A 15,546-nucleotide genomic window follows, 5' to 3' on the forward strand; every position below is an offset into this window, starting at 1 on the left:
TCTCTGGCGGCTGTGAGTCACACAGGTTTTATCCCACTTCTCCAGCTCTTTCCTTCATTAGCTTTTCGACGTCTTGCTTTCAGCTGCAGATCAAACCCCTATTTGCTCTGGAGAGCTTGTCACTTTGGGAGGAGATCTGTATTCCTGTGGCACAGCTGGGGGAAATACAAAGGAGAACAAGCTGGCAGGAGGCATGTCTGGATGCCTTGCTCCTCCATAGGACCCGGATCTTGCTGAAGGATGGTCCCTCTTAATCCCAAAGCTTTCTCCAAACTACCATTCTGCACTCTTTATTGCAGGTTTGGGAATTGTGATAACACAGAGGCAAAACATCCAGATACCATCAAGCTCCCTTAATTTATTTTTTTTTTAACAAATACACTTGGGATAAATATCCTCTGGCTTGTAAGCTCTAAAATACATTCAGGTAATTTCCCATATTTTTCTTTATAATGATAAAAACAAACTACTTGCTTTAGTTTTTTTCTTATACAGTGACATGGTTCCTGGGGCTGGGGACTCTGTGAGAGTGCAAAATATGAAAAATAGCCTATCTAGTGACACATGTCCTCAGTTTTGGCCCGAGCAGAGAGGAAGTAGCAAGGCTTGCATGTACCAAACAACAGCAGTGTTAGATTACATCTGAAAGCTTCTGTGAACATTGAATTACTGGAAGAGAAGTAATTATAGTGATTATTTATCAAAGAGGGTCAGCAGGAGCGGCAACTCAGACCTGTGGTGATAAAAACAGACAAGGCTGGGAGGAGATAACTTTTCTGTGCATTCTGTATTACATTTCAGCACTGAAAGTTATATGAAGTGGCAATACATTTTCCAGCAGAAAACCTGAACAGTTATTTATCTTATCTCCTGAATCACAAGGAAAAAACAGTCTATTTCAACAGTTTATATGTATTTGAGTTATGAAAAGTTGTATGTAAAGATGGTAAAAACATGTTTGAAACTGAACTGTGGACATGGCTCAATGGTTAACTTATTTCCTAAATGAATGAGAAAGGAAACAGGTTGCTGCAAGCTTCTGCTCTCACTTCCTTATGAGAGAAGACATAGACGCTGTCCCAGAAAGAGCAGGGCCGTTGTGCACACTCGTCTCAGGCAACCATGGGTAACTGGGTGGAGAATGAAGGACTGTCCATCTTCGTCGTCGTAAGTACAATTTTTATTGTGATTTGTGTCTAGTAAAAAGTGCTACAGAAAGTTGTACTATGCAGATCTCACTGTGTCAGTGACTGATGCATCTGATTATGCTGAAACTCAGGCAGCAAGTGCAGTGAAACTCTTCAAGAGAATAATTTTAAGGAGCTCTGTCTGGTATCCTGATAGCTGTAGGCTTCACTATCAAGTGAGAAATGATTGTATGTTAACTTTCATTTGCTTTGTTAGAAATATTTAAGACTTAAGAGAAACAAATAACATCACATCTCACATAACTATGTGAGCTTCAACAGAGAAAGCAATTACAACAGACAGCCTTTCTTGCACTTTTGTAAACAAAAGTGGGTGTAATTGAAAGCCCAGTGTCTTGATGATACAAAATCTGTGTTAGCATCAGATTCCAGAATTTAGAGCAGAGATTCATGAATACTTCATTAAGACAAGTAATATTTGAATTGAGTTTGTATACAGCTTGCATAGAGTGGCTGTGAATGTAAGTTAAATTCATTCTGAGCAAGATTTAAAAATACTGAAAATTCCAATTGCATTTAAAAGTGCTAAAGAGTAAAGCAGGGCAGTCCTCCTTGGAGAAAATTTAGACAGAAGTCAATATTTCAGTGCTTTCTTTTTTTTTCACTTCACAGTGTGATACAATTGCTGCAGGTATATAATTCTATTTATATGTAAGAAACCAAATGTAGTATGTATTGTATATGTGTAAGTATTATGGTATATGTATATACCATTTGGCACATGTAATACCAGTTAAGGTATTGTTGCCAAGTGTGGTTAGTAGATGCAAATATTGAGAGGAATAAAAAGAAGACATAGAACTTATATACCTATGATGGCTGAAATGTGAACATTTTTATTCAAAAAGGTATTTCTGCTGCTATGTGAATCAATACTTACATATTCCCTTTTCATTGTAGATGTGTAGCTTTAGTTTAGGAACATAACCCTGGCACTTCAGTGCTTTGAAGAGGAGTAACTGTGTTTGCTGTCACCTTCAGTGACTTGAGGAAGTTGAAACTGCCTAGAGATGAATTCTGGCATATTTTTTCCCACCAGAACTGAAATATTAAAAGAATTAAGAGGCTCTTACTTGGTTCAAATAAGGAATTTGATTTTAGAGTCTCAAAGCTATAACAAGGTCACCTAATAGGGAAGGAAATGAAGAAAATCACAGATAAAGAAACCAGCTAAAAGAACAGTTCCCTGGAAGCCTTCCCAAAGGGTTCTGTATCGTCCTCTGTAGCTTTACTGCACGCTGACTACCTACAGGGTTGTCCAGTGCTTGATGGAAACAGGACAGCCACAATGTCTTTTGATTTATCCCAACAAAGCAGAAATATGGTGGCCTAAACCCCAGCCAGTGCTGCCTTCACTGGCCCGAGCTAAAGAGCATGGATGATTTCTAACTCTGCAACCCAACTCAAGCTGCCAGAGGGTGTCACAGTGTTTTTCAAAGGGTCCATGTTCCATACGGGTCAACACCAAGAAGAACTGTCATAGACCATCAAGGATCATGGTCTTCTGGGCGTGCTGTCAGGCTACCATACATGGGAATGCCACACTCTCAATTTAAATACATATCCAAAGCATTTAATACTGAAATGAGCTTGGTTTTTTAATGAGGATCTGGGGATTTCCTATATATTGCCTTACCCTGATGGAAATCCCTTCATTTCCCCATATTTATGTCACAAGGGTAAGACATTTTCAAGATCTAAATTAATACCAAGTTTTTTACAGTGTCAGCTGAACTAGCAAAACATATGGGTTAGGAAGGGTGAGGGACTTTAAGGTCATGGTTTCTAGCATCATTAATTTATAACCACAGATTGGGTTTTCTCCCAGTTCTCAGACTTTCCTCTGTTTTCATGCGCCACCTAGTAAATCTATTTAGACTGAGGATGCACTGGTACAAACTGGTTTCACTATGGGATGTGACATCAGTTAACCTGCTTCAGCAGGGCAAATGCCCAGATTCACTATGATCTCTTTGGCCGGATGGGCTTGTAGCTGCCTTAGATAGCTTTGAGAAGGCCTAATAGCCTCACTTTCCCTAAAGAAACCTGCACTCTGAGATGTGCAAGTCTGAGAGAATACTCTAGTACAGCTATGAAGAAGCACAGCTTTAGGTATTCTAAACACTACAAAAATTCTTGTGTTGCATATTTTCTGCTGGCTGATTTCAGACCTTCAGAGCCTCCTGATCAATTAGGCCCTGTGTTCAATTTAGGCTATCTGTATGTAGATCACAAGCTTCTTTGTCCTTCAGCACAGCTCCTAAGTCTTCCTCTTACATAGGTTAACATGTCTGAGGAACTGCCATTTGGAAGAGGCCCTAACCTTTAATCACAATTGGAAATTCAACTAGACTCACAGACTTAGCTAAACACCTGTAATATGGTGGTCCATATATAACCATGTCTAAACCCTCTGAGCTATGCAGAAGTTTCAGCTACCCATTGCTGCATTTTGGTTTATTGCTGCTCCTGTACTCACATGTGCATATGTTGGAGCCCATTTCTACCAGAAAAAAATCTGTTGTCCCTGACGAAACCTTCATTCCCTGCAGTACAGCTCTCTGCAAATAGGAGCACAATGAACTACTTTACCATCTGAACTGCATAAATTCAGATGTATGAGCTCAAACAATGAACTGTAAAGTTTCCTATTCATTTCTCTTCCAGCTTGTGTGGCTGGGACTAAATGTCTTCCTCTTTTGGTGGTACTATCTTGTATATGATGTCCCACCCAAATTCTTCTACACCAGAGAACTGCTTGGCGTAAGTACAAAACACATATTATCTTGCCATAGACAGAGCACATAGCATTTTTTCCTGATTTATTTGGTTGAAAGAGGATCAAATGGCTGGAGCAGCATGTTCATGTGCAAATAAATAACTGAATGCAGACAGATGTCCAGTGTTTCTGAACAGAAAACTGGTAGGCAAAATAGAGAGATCCCACTCTAAAGATGTTTTTGGGTAACTGTTATGCTCCTGGTAGTTGAAGTGGATGTGCATTGTGGCTGCTTTACTAAGCAAAAGATGAATAAAATATTGCCATTAAATTATTGTGCAATCATTTCCACATGCAATTATTTTTCATAGTATGAATAGTTTACAAAGCCATCAACGCTGAACAGCAATCATCATTCACATATTCATCAAGTGTGTGAATAGTCGCCAAGTAGTCAGGTCATCCCGGATCCTGGGCTATTCAATATAACTCAACCGGTTATCATAGCATTATGTGTACTACTACAAACTTGCTTCCAAAGCTACCGTGGGTCATGACCAATTGACAGTGAAAATTCATTTACTGACACATTTTAAAAGCCTGATCACAGACAAAAAAAACCAGTCTAAGCTTCAAATTACAGAACATGGTGCTTTGTAAAAGGTTTGCAAAGCCACGGTTTAATTCAACAAAGCATGTAATCACATTCTGCCTACGGCTTCAGATCTATAGATCAAATGCTGTCCTTTGCAATCATGGTGCATTTGCCTTTGAAGTCACAGTGACCTCTGATTGGATAACTAGAGCTCAGTGTAACCCCAAGACAGCAACTGTGATTTGAAACCTGAAAGGGTCCCAATCAATGAAAGCAGATCAAACATTATCTTTTCCTTCATTTCTATATGTTTGGATTTATTATTCCCCCCTTTCAAACAGTCTTTGTTCAAAAATCTGAAATAATTCAGAATCAGTTCTGAGGAGCAATATTAAGGGAACGTATTCCTAAAAGACAAGGCAACAAATTTCCCTCGAGTCCCTTTACTGACAAGAGAGAACATAAAACCACTTCCCTCATAATCTGTCCTTCTGTCTACCATAACCCCCCAGCCAACTGAAAACAAAGCAGTGAGACATTTTTTTACAGCCTTGGGACAGAAAACTCTATTAATGGCTTAGACTTGCATTTGTGCTTGGTCACTGATTGTCAGACATGACAGGGAGCTTTTCATACAACCATGTTATTTCAAAACTGGAAACAGAAGATATCTATCTGGGGGAATGTGTCCTGCCTGCATACATGTCTCTGACTTGGCCAGAGCATGACTACTCTGAAATGTGAACATTGTTACTTAACTCTAGATCTCACACTCATGAAAAGTTGTGATATAATGCATAAAAGAAACCTGTGCCTATCTATGTCCTGGATAACGTCTTAGGTATTCATTTAATAATGGCATCTTTTCAATTACAGCGTGCTTTGGCTCTGGCAAGGGCCCCTGCAGCTTGTCTGAATTTCAATTGCATGCTGATTCTGCTGCCAGTATGTCGAAACTTGCTCTCCTTCCTCAGAGGATCAAGTGCGGTAAGATGAAGAAAGAATTTCAAAATTTATGAAAGATCATAACCCAAGTTGCCTTGCAAATATGCCAAGCAACTTTGTCCAAGTTCCCCAAATATACTGTACTTTGGGGATGTCCTCTTTTAAGAAGTAGAGAGAAGTCTGGAGTTTTGCTATGAGCAAGACTGAGGTCTATACACCAATCATGTATCTATTCAGAGGATTAGCCTTGAATTAACCTCCTTTGAGTCCTCCCTTTTGCAACACCCATTTACAGGGGTAGATAGTAGCCCCTGTCTTCTGTCTCTGCATGTTCAGTTCTTAAAGTCTGTAGTCTTTCATACACTTTCAGAATGGGACTTTCTTTCAGTTGGTTCATAAATTACATTCTTTCTTGTTCCAGTTGCATTTCCATCTCAGGACTAAATAGTTTGCAAGCCTTTTGAACACTTATAGCTCCCAAAAGCAAATGTTATTTACAGCACTGAGGAACCAGCACTTAGAAAAAGACAAGTGATTCTAGGTGACAGCTGGAGAGGCTTCCTATGATAGTACTGACTGTGTCACACTGCTGAAACCTAGGTCTCTGGCTGTTACTGTAGAAACAATGCAGACAGTGCAGGCCACGGTGCAGCGGAAAATCAGTATTATCCTCAATAAACTGTCCTTTCAAATATATAATGATTCCTCCTTTCTTTCTAGCCTCCTTAATATGCACATGGTCACCATCACCAGTTCACGGGAGCTGATTTTCATCTGTAAATCTAGGATAAATTCTTTCATGCAAATGAGACAGCCCGCAGGGCCTAAAAGAGCGGAGCAAAAGAGGAAACAATAAAATAGATGCAGTGTTTCAAGAGTCCTTCATGGGGTAAGAGTGGGACACAACGTAATAAGAAAATAATCAGAGACAACCCAGGCTGTACATGTCTCTAGTACAACTACTCTGACGATCAGTGGGGCTGATCGTCACACACAAATGAGATCTGTCTGTCACATTAAGCTCCTAAATTGCCCGTTTAAGGTATAACCCTTAGAAAAATAAATTTGGAACTCCACAAGCCAGTCTTTCAGTCTTGTGCTGTACCCCTTCAGATTCTGGGATGCTACAAAAACAGCCAGCCATACCCCTAATGTATGTAAAAGTAAAAAGAATAGTAGGGTTAAAGTTGTTCTTTTCTTGCCCAATAAAGATCAACCGGTATCTGCCAAAACACAAAGCTGACTCCTCAGGCTCTCCACCATGCCAGTGGTAGCATCAGGACTGTGACGGCCTTAGCGCAGGGGTACAGCTGTGTAGGCTTGTTCTGCTGTTGTCTCTAATTAGCTATGCTCTGCAGGTAACACCTGGGGGGACCTCTTAAGAAAAATCAGGATTTTTAAATGTCAGATAACTTATTGAAAGGGTAGTGATCCTTCCAACAGCAATGCCATTTGGTTTAAGGTGAAGGGAGAGTGGTTCAAACCCACTGTTCAGGGGGAATGTGCTGGAAACTCTTGCACTTTACATCCTGCCACCCAGAAATCATATGCTACAAAGTTATTTCTTATTAATTGAAAGAACAGCTGTATTGTCTTTGCATGCCTTTTATTGTTGTATTCATTGCTGTTGTTAAAGAGCCTCACTACTGAACTTAGCTCCAGTGTTTAGCCATTGCTTGCCCCTCTGCTTCTTTAACAGAAAGATCAAGGCAGCCGAGCAGAGTTGGCACTTTGTCACTATGTCATGGTTTATTTTACAGTCTTTTAAATTATGTCTCAAGATACATGCTACAGAGACAAATTTCTCCTGTATGTTTTTATAGTCTATCAAAGTCATTGCGATAGTCCCAGCATGTTAGAATTTCTCCTTTAATCAATGCCACAGCTGGAGTATAACTCAAGGAGAGAACTGTTTTCAGCTCATCTATTTGTTAATACTCATTTCTTGCAATGAATACAGCAGTAAAGGACATTTAGAAATGGTCTGGTATGGAAGACTGAGTCCACTCCTGGTATATCTCTATTAAGAACAAATCAGAAATTAAATTGTTCTAATGTTTCACCATCCTTTCTTCTGTTTCACTCCTGGATGGCTTGGATGATCAACTTCCCCCAATCAGCTGGGAAAACTCTTTACCTTACCCTGCCTTCTACAAAGTTTATGTCTGGCAAACACTTGGGAGAATATTTTGGTCTCTCTTAATTTGTTGTGGGAAACATCTACATAGTACTTTTGAGGAAATGTTTGTGTTAGTTTGCATAGGGTTTTTTCCCTTTGCCAGTCAGCAAAAGCAACATAAAGATACAATACAGGATAATTACGCTTTCTACTGTGTGGAGACAGCAAATGCTAGCTTTACAGGAACTTGAAGTTATAGAAAACTCCAATTGACCCTAGCACGATTCAGATGGGGCCTCTTAGGAATCTGTCCTCATTCTTAACAGAAAATAACTTAACAGCCAAGTTCTTCAGTTTGTATCAGCAGAGGTTTTTTCTTTCTGTTTCTTTTTGGGTAACTCCAGCAACAAGTTGCAAGTGCATGCCAGGCAAGCACATCCAGCTTTTCAGAGAAGGGATCACTTCATGTTACCAACCGTACATGACTAGCACTTTTGAGGTGGAAGCTCCCCAAGACAGTTATACCCAAGCTTTACAGTCTTATTTTCTACAGTGTAAACCACTAAAACATCCTGCTGCTAGGTGGCAACTTGAGACTCTACCAGAACAGTCACCCTGCCATGGCTGAGTGAGATTTCTCCTGCTAATAATGTGCAATTTAATTTCAACACATATAATATACATACTTTTGCAATAGTAAATGTTAACCTTTTTTCTCATTATCACATACTTTTTTTCAATGGGATATATTAAAACATAACCTGTCATTACTGTATTCTGAAGTATGGGGGGGGGATATTTTTGTCTATATTTAGGAATCTTAAACTGTTATCATCAATGTTACAAATTGATGTGCTCAGGGTCTCTGTTTTTGTCCTTGCATTTAAATAAATATGCATAGACATCAAAATAGTCTTAAAATATTTTCTTTTCTTCACGCCTAAAGTGCTGCTCTACTCGTATCAGACGACAGCTGGACAGGAACCTCACCTTTCACAAAATGGTGGCATGGATGATTGCCCTTCATACTGGTTGGTGCTCAGATGTTTCTTCATTTATTGCTTTCTTATGCATTTTACATCATATTCAGGTAGGATTCAATTTCTTAAGGATATGTGCAGAGACTAGATTTCATTAACCTAAAGAAGACATCGTGTGTCAAGGCTTAAATCATTTTCCAAATACTATTCTGTAACTGGCATACAACAAAAGAAAAGATACCTTTCTCTTTAACATTTAGCACCATTCATGACACTGGTTAATACAGGGTGTTTAGCAATGCCTGAGAAACAGGTACCCTGGCTTTAATTCTTGTTTAGGCTTATTTCTTAGCCGGCATGTCTGAAACAAATAATAGAAATTACGAAAGAAAAGGGTATAAAAAGCTTGGACAGGCCATTGAAATGTTTTCACTTTTTATCTCACATTTCCTAAACTAAGGGTTTCTGTCTTTTTTTTTTCCTATCGCATTTGTCACTTCTCAATGCAAGTACCTTACAAATCATATATCCTAGAACAACCTTCTTAGCAGTAGATTACTTGAGCTGAGCAGGTTCCCTTTCTGAGCTGTGGCTTAAATCTCACCACCACCACTTCACAGAAAAGGAGCAGGGTGAGGTAGTTAACATAAGGCCACAGAGAAGGTCTGCAACAGAGATAGGTTTTTTGGGGCTGTGAGATCTGTACCCATCAGGACCTCTTTGGAAGGTGAATAAGTATCTGGTGATAAAGGGGAAAATTTTTGAAAAGCATTGTATGGCTTACGCCTGCAATAATGTATAGTGGAAGTAGTGTTTATGATGATGTTATATCAGGGTTTATGGACATGCCCAGCTCAGCAAGAATATTATTAGTAATTATCAGCAATACAGCAGAACAAAGCAGCACTAGCAAACGTGACACCAAAGAGATTCAGATTCCCTTCTTGGCTCTGCTACAGAAATCCTGGATGATCCTGACAAATAATTTAAGCCATTTCATGCTTCAGTTTCCCACAGTACTACTACTTGAATTGTTGAAAGTCTTTGTTACTCAAAGACATACTGGAAACTTCTCTTTAATTCTTTCCTTCCCCCAACCCAAAAAAAGGTGTAAACTTCAGATGGTAAAAAGCTTTAACAGTAAAACACATCAGTGATCTGAAATTGATATGAAGAGAGTGAGAGTGGCAAAGGTCTTAAACTGCAGCTGACAAATGTTACAAAGGTTCGAATGTTACCCAAAACCACTGAGTACTTAGCCTGTGCTTAACCCTGATTATTTTTTTCCTGTTACTCCTAGCAATTCACACCATCGCACACTTATTCAACGTAGAGTGGAGTGTGCAAGCCCGTGTTGAAGAGAAAGGAACTCTGGCAGCCGTGCTTTCTAGCCTGGGTGATAAACCACATGAAAGCTATATCAACTTTTATAGAAAAACTATTGGGGTAAGTGACATCAGGCTGTGAAGAATTATTATTACACTTGTTTAGAGGATCATATAAGACTATTTGAGCAGAGTGCCTATTTCTGGTGTGCACAATTGGGGTTTGGGCCGTTCTTGCAGCAAAACCTTGTATAATTCATTCTTCAATATTTGTCAGTAATACTGTTGCTGAATTTTGGTACTACTTTAAACTTTTTCACCTGAGGATTTAAGAGTAGTTTTAAAACATTATGTAAAAACAAATGCCTTGTAAAGCAGCCTTTTGACTGAAGTAAACTTGGCACACAGAAAGGTACACAGAAATCAAGGCAAAACTTTTGAACTTGGGCTGCTTAAGCCAGGGTAAAAAAAAAAGAAATAAAAAAAAAGAATTTCCCCATTCCTCAGAAGCTCTGAGCATCCAATCTCTGTATGAGTTACAAGACCACAGCTGCACGCCACTGAGAAGGAGAGTTTTTTGTTTAGCTCCCTAAATATGGACATAGGACTCCACCTCCTCACAACAGAGCTGTGCAAGAGTGTTCACCTTCCCCAAGCCCATACTGCTAAGCAGTGGCAGAGTAAGAAACAAAGTCTGGTGTGTGATTTGGTGCAAACCCCTTTCTCTCTACTTCCACTTACTTTAGTAAAGGTAAATCTGCTGTGCAAAAAAACAGAGTGGAATTTTGGCATTGTTGACACACGGATTCACAGATTATGACTTAAAGACTTACAACAAGGTAAAGGATTTGGTGAGAGGGACAGACTGATGATTCAGCTAGCTCTATTTTGATGCAACCCCTTCCTTAGACCAACGTGTGCAATTATTTCACAGAATCCTGTGGGGGGCCTATATGTGGCTTTCACGTACTTGGCTGGTCTCACTGGTGTTATCATCACACTGGCTCTCATACTAATCATCACGTCATCCACCAAAACCATCCGAAGGTCGTATTTTGAAGTATTTTGGTACACCCACCACCTCTTTGTCATCTTCTTTATTGGCCTCGTCATCCATGGTGCTGGGTGAGTATTTGCAGTTATTACGCAATACACGATAACTACTGTATCTTAATGTAAAGTCTTCTACACATGTAAGTATAGGGGCTTAAGTCACTATGACGATCACATAAGACTATTTGAGCAGAGTGCCTCTTTCTGGTGTGTACAGCCTGGGTTTGGGCCATCTTGCAGCAAAACCTTGTTGATCAAAGACATTAAGCAGTTATTTTTGACAGTAATGACAGGCCAGTATAGGCTCTGAGAGCCAAGAGGTTCTCACTGATACGTGCAACAAGCTATACGCATGCACGGCGCTTTACAACACTCTGGCATACTTAAGCTCACTGATACTCAACTTCTGATATTTTCATTGGAAAGCTCTTTTCCAAGGTTCCTGTTTTTAGTTATTAATTTAACTTTCTCTCCTAAAAGGAACTGCATCACACGTGTGCATGTAAGAAGACCTCAGCACAAGAATCATACAGAGTCTAGGATTTCATTAATTAAATGAAAACTATAATAACACAGACTTATCTTTCATACTTGGATGAACTTTTAATATCAGCAGCATTTCAGAATAGATTTTCAGCTGTTGCAGCTCAAATAAAGGCAACTGTAAGTTTTTGTAACTTCCAAATGCTAAACATCTTTTCCCACTGTTGGCTCATTCTTCTTCTGCAATAGCTGAAATGCCTCATTAAACAATCTTAGCACTATGAAACACAATTTTAGCACTTAGAAAAATAAACTTTAGTTCCATTTTTGTAAAACCACAGAACAGATGCATAAAGAAAAAAAAGGCAAAAGTATCCAAGCCACATTCTATAGGTCATAATTATACAATATTCTCCATTTTAAATGAAATTCTAGGTGCACTAGAAAGTGTGCTTTAAAAATGCCCAGCAAAAATGACTATTCAAAAATACTTCCTCTCAGTCCAGTAATGCCAGAAAAAAAGACAGAAATGAGAGTGCAAGAGGAAGAACAAAAATAGAAGGCAGATGAGAATTGCCACCAGCATATTTGTCCATTCCAACTTCCAAAACAAGAAGGAGTAGGTTTGAGCAAAACCTGTTGAAAGAAAAGAACAAGCAGTTCCATGTTTCCTGCAGCAAATATTGTACAGTTCCTGGCAAAATGTCCAGACTTGCCAATAGTTACTACACAATGCTATCACAAAGCAAGCATTGTTTTTTCTGGAGGCCAGTGAGGAACGTATATTTCATAAAAGTTGACATTTTATTTACTTGGATATTCAGAATACTTCCACCACTGAACTGAAAAGACAGAAGTTTGTGCAGCAGTGGGGTTGACCATGGTTGTCAGAGAAGTTCAGCTATCCTTTGGAAGGAGATCAACACAATAATATTATTATCTATAGAGGGACGGATGCTTTCTGGCTGTGCAATCAATGGCCTCACTTATTTGGCCTTAAAGGCAAGAATGACACTTTGAGTTTAGAGAAAATAGTAATACACTAAAAAATTTTGGACAGACTTTTTACACTCAAGGAAGGCATTTTAGGTGTACCAAGATGGATGTTATGGAATAAGTATGATTTGACAGTCTCAAAGGAACAAGTTAGAGAGAGGCATAGATGTCATAGATGTTTTTGTGGATGAGCTATGTGTCGCAGACAAATGTCCCAAACTTCCCATCATAGAGGTGTTAAGAGGAGAGAGTACAGACATTCAGATCACACTGCCTTGGAACCTAAAGTTAAACTTCCAGCCAAAAAAGAAGTAATTAGAAGGCTATACTATTGAAAGCTTAATTACAGTACTGGAAGAGCATCTACACGGAGTCGTAAGGGAAAATAAGTCTTTTCTTTCTCTTGTACAGAATACGGGCATTGTCAAACCTTGAACAGAGGATAGGGCAAGGCAAAAAACCTCAGGCTCACTTTCCCTTAAGCAATGGGGTGAGGAAATGGTCTCCTCCTGTTCCCGTAACTCATCCCAGAGGACGGCTCAGCTGAACCCGTTGTCACTTGTGGGGAAGTAAACTGTAACTGGTGATGTTCATGCAAAGTGCAACTCGTGATGCTCCTGGGACAGTCATTCCTTCCCTTTATTTTTCAGGCAGGATGTTAATCAAGCCTTTAATGAGGAAGAGGTTCATTAGTAATATTTATGAGCAGTGCAATCTTTAAACTTTCAAGACTGTGTGCAGGCTTTCTAATAATCCACTGATAAATTTGCTGTTTAAAGCTAGGCATACACATGACTTAGACACCATGTTTTTTTTAAACATCGGGAACATAGTCTAGTTCACCGAAACTGAGCTAGAAATGCAGAAAGAGAAGTCATGGGAAGAAGATGTCAACAAAATCATATTGGCATAAAACTGAACAGCCTGATCAGAATCAGGCCATTCCCTATTTCAGGGAAAGTTAACAGATCTTAATCTGAATTTCTCTACTACTAGGATCCTCATCCTAGTAATTACCATAGTTTTTGGGACTCTCATACATCTCTAAGGCTGACAGGATTCCAGACAGAGGCAGGAAATAGTGAACAAGATCAGAATGTATTTTTCCCCCTCAAAGCTGAAACTGTCTTTCTGCACTAGCTCTGCCACTGGAAATACAGCTGAACTAGAGCAGTCAGGCTTCTCTGTAATGACACAAAAACCAGCAACAACAAAAACCCCTAACCAAGCAAGAATATAGAGGCCAGATCCTCAACTGACACAAGCTCGTGTAGCTGGCATAGCTCCTTTGCGTCAGAAGCATCTGTGTCCATTCACACCAATTGAACAACTACTCCACATCTCTCCATTTTCATTTCAGTGTCTTAATATATACTTTTTTTCCAGGCGTATTGTACGAGGGCAGACAGCTGAGAGTCTGGCTGAACATAATCCAGAGATTTGCTACAAGAACTTCACTCACTGGGGGAAGAAGGGGGCTTGCCCAATCCCCCAGTTTTCAGGGAATCCTCCTATGGTAATAACAGTTGTCTTGAGTGTAAATCCAATTTAAAATGTTTACAGTTTACTCTTTTTGTCAAATAACATATGCAGTAGGTGTAGAAAAGCAGCTATGTAATCCCCCGTCCTCTCCCGTGGCATCTTTCATACAGACTTTCATAAAGCAATAGATTTCGACACAATGGATTGTGTCGAATATGCAGAAATGGACTACAGAGAGACAGACAACCCATTTCTGGCCTGCTGTAAAATAAGCACAATTAACAGGCACAGCAAAAGAGCAAATAATATCTGAGAACTGCTAACCAAAATGTATTCTCTGGCTTGTAAGGATTTCTAGAAAGTGCTGTAATCCAGATAATAAATAGTTTCACATTATTAATGGACTAATGCTCATTAATAAAAAATTATTTGAAATTAATGGAATTAATTGAAACTTCAGCTTTTACTGACTAACCAAACTGACTGTTCACGTTTCGGACAGGGAGGTTGTAGAGAGGTGGGTGCTGGTCTTTTCTCCCAGGTGATGGAGGATAGAACAAGGGGAAACAGCACCAAGCTGTGCCAAGGGAGGTTCAGGTTAGAGATAAGGAGGAAGTTCTTTACTGAGAGGGTTGTCAGAGGCTGGAACAGGCTGCCCAGGGAGGTGGTGGAGTCACCATCCCTGGATGTATTTAAAGAGCGGGTAGACGAGGTACTTCGGGATATGGTTTAGGGGGTAGACAGGAACGGTTGGACGTGATGATCTCAGAGGTCTTTTCCAACCGAGCGATTCTGTGATTCTGTGATTCTGTGATTCTGATCTGTTAACAGAAACCACATCTTCTCCCACAGTAATAGAGATGCGAGTCAATAATACATTCAGAGCTTTACTCCACATTTCACTCAGTTACCTTAATTTTTAGACAGAGACAAAATCACTCACAGGAAAATACCTTGCTGTAACTCTAGTAGCAACTAAAAAGTCAGCTGCAACTCTCAACAGAGAAAGAAATTCCGTTTCTGACCAGAAGTATTTTTGAAGGTGTCGTATTTCTTAACGGTTCCCTACTCTGGTTGATAAAGAACATACATTACTTGAATTTCCCATTTTGTCATAGCATTTCTAGGACTAGATTTAATCTGAGTTGCCATCTTCACCATCTGACTTCTCATTTTATTCTGCTTACAGACATGGAAGTGGGTAGTAGGTCCCATGGTTTTGTACCTGTGTGAGAGGTTGGTGCGGTTTTGGAGGTCACAGCAGAAGGTTGTTATCACAAAGGTATGTGTTGATGCTACACTAAACACTGGGCAAAACATTACCAACTTTTCCCAGTGGTGGAGCAAAGCCAATGGCTCTTACATGACAGACAAAGTTATCAGTGAAAGGCCTCACAGGAATGTTCTGGCTGCTATCATGCAAGAATAATGCCAACCTCTAACGTCTAAATGTAGCCTGTCTCTAAAAGAGAGCGAGAGGAGGAAATTAGTTGAGACACAGGACTGATTATTAGGAAAGAGAAATTAATTTTCTTTCTATTGAGTGAAAAATTCCAAAGTGTAGAAATTCCAGAGTGTTTAAGATACCAAATCTCTACATTCAAAACTACCTATATATTTAGGAATTCTGATCTTTCAGCA

At 39.5% G+C, this 15,546-nt stretch overlaps 1 protein-coding gene across 1 annotated transcript in view; it reads left to right on the forward strand.

The window, feature by feature from the left end:
• The first annotated feature begins 1,098 nt into the window (after positions 1-1,098).
• LOC104539845 (cytochrome b-245 heavy chain) overlaps positions 1,099-15,546 on the forward strand; it is a 20,041-nt gene continuing 5,593 nt past the window's right edge. The window contains exons 1-8 of the mRNA XM_010183472.1: positions 1,099-1,167; positions 3,876-3,971; positions 5,399-5,509; positions 8,533-8,617; positions 9,867-10,012; positions 10,826-11,016; positions 13,810-13,939; positions 15,095-15,187. Coding sequence (XP_010181774.1) covers positions 1,123-1,167; positions 3,876-3,971; positions 5,399-5,509; positions 8,533-8,617; positions 9,867-10,012; positions 10,826-11,016; positions 13,810-13,939; positions 15,095-15,187 — 897 coding nt within the window. The 5' untranslated portion in view covers positions 1,099-1,122. The remainder of the gene's footprint in view (positions 1,168-3,875; positions 3,972-5,398; positions 5,510-8,532; positions 8,618-9,866; positions 10,013-10,825; positions 11,017-13,809; positions 13,940-15,094; positions 15,188-15,546) is intronic.

Source organism: Mesitornis unicolor, unplaced genomic scaffold, assembly GCF_000695765.1.
Source record: "Mesitornis unicolor isolate BGI_N332 unplaced genomic scaffold, ASM69576v1 scaffold42454, whole genome shotgun sequence".
Taxonomy (NCBI): Eukaryota; Metazoa; Chordata; class Aves; order Mesitornithiformes; family Mesitornithidae; genus Mesitornis; species Mesitornis unicolor.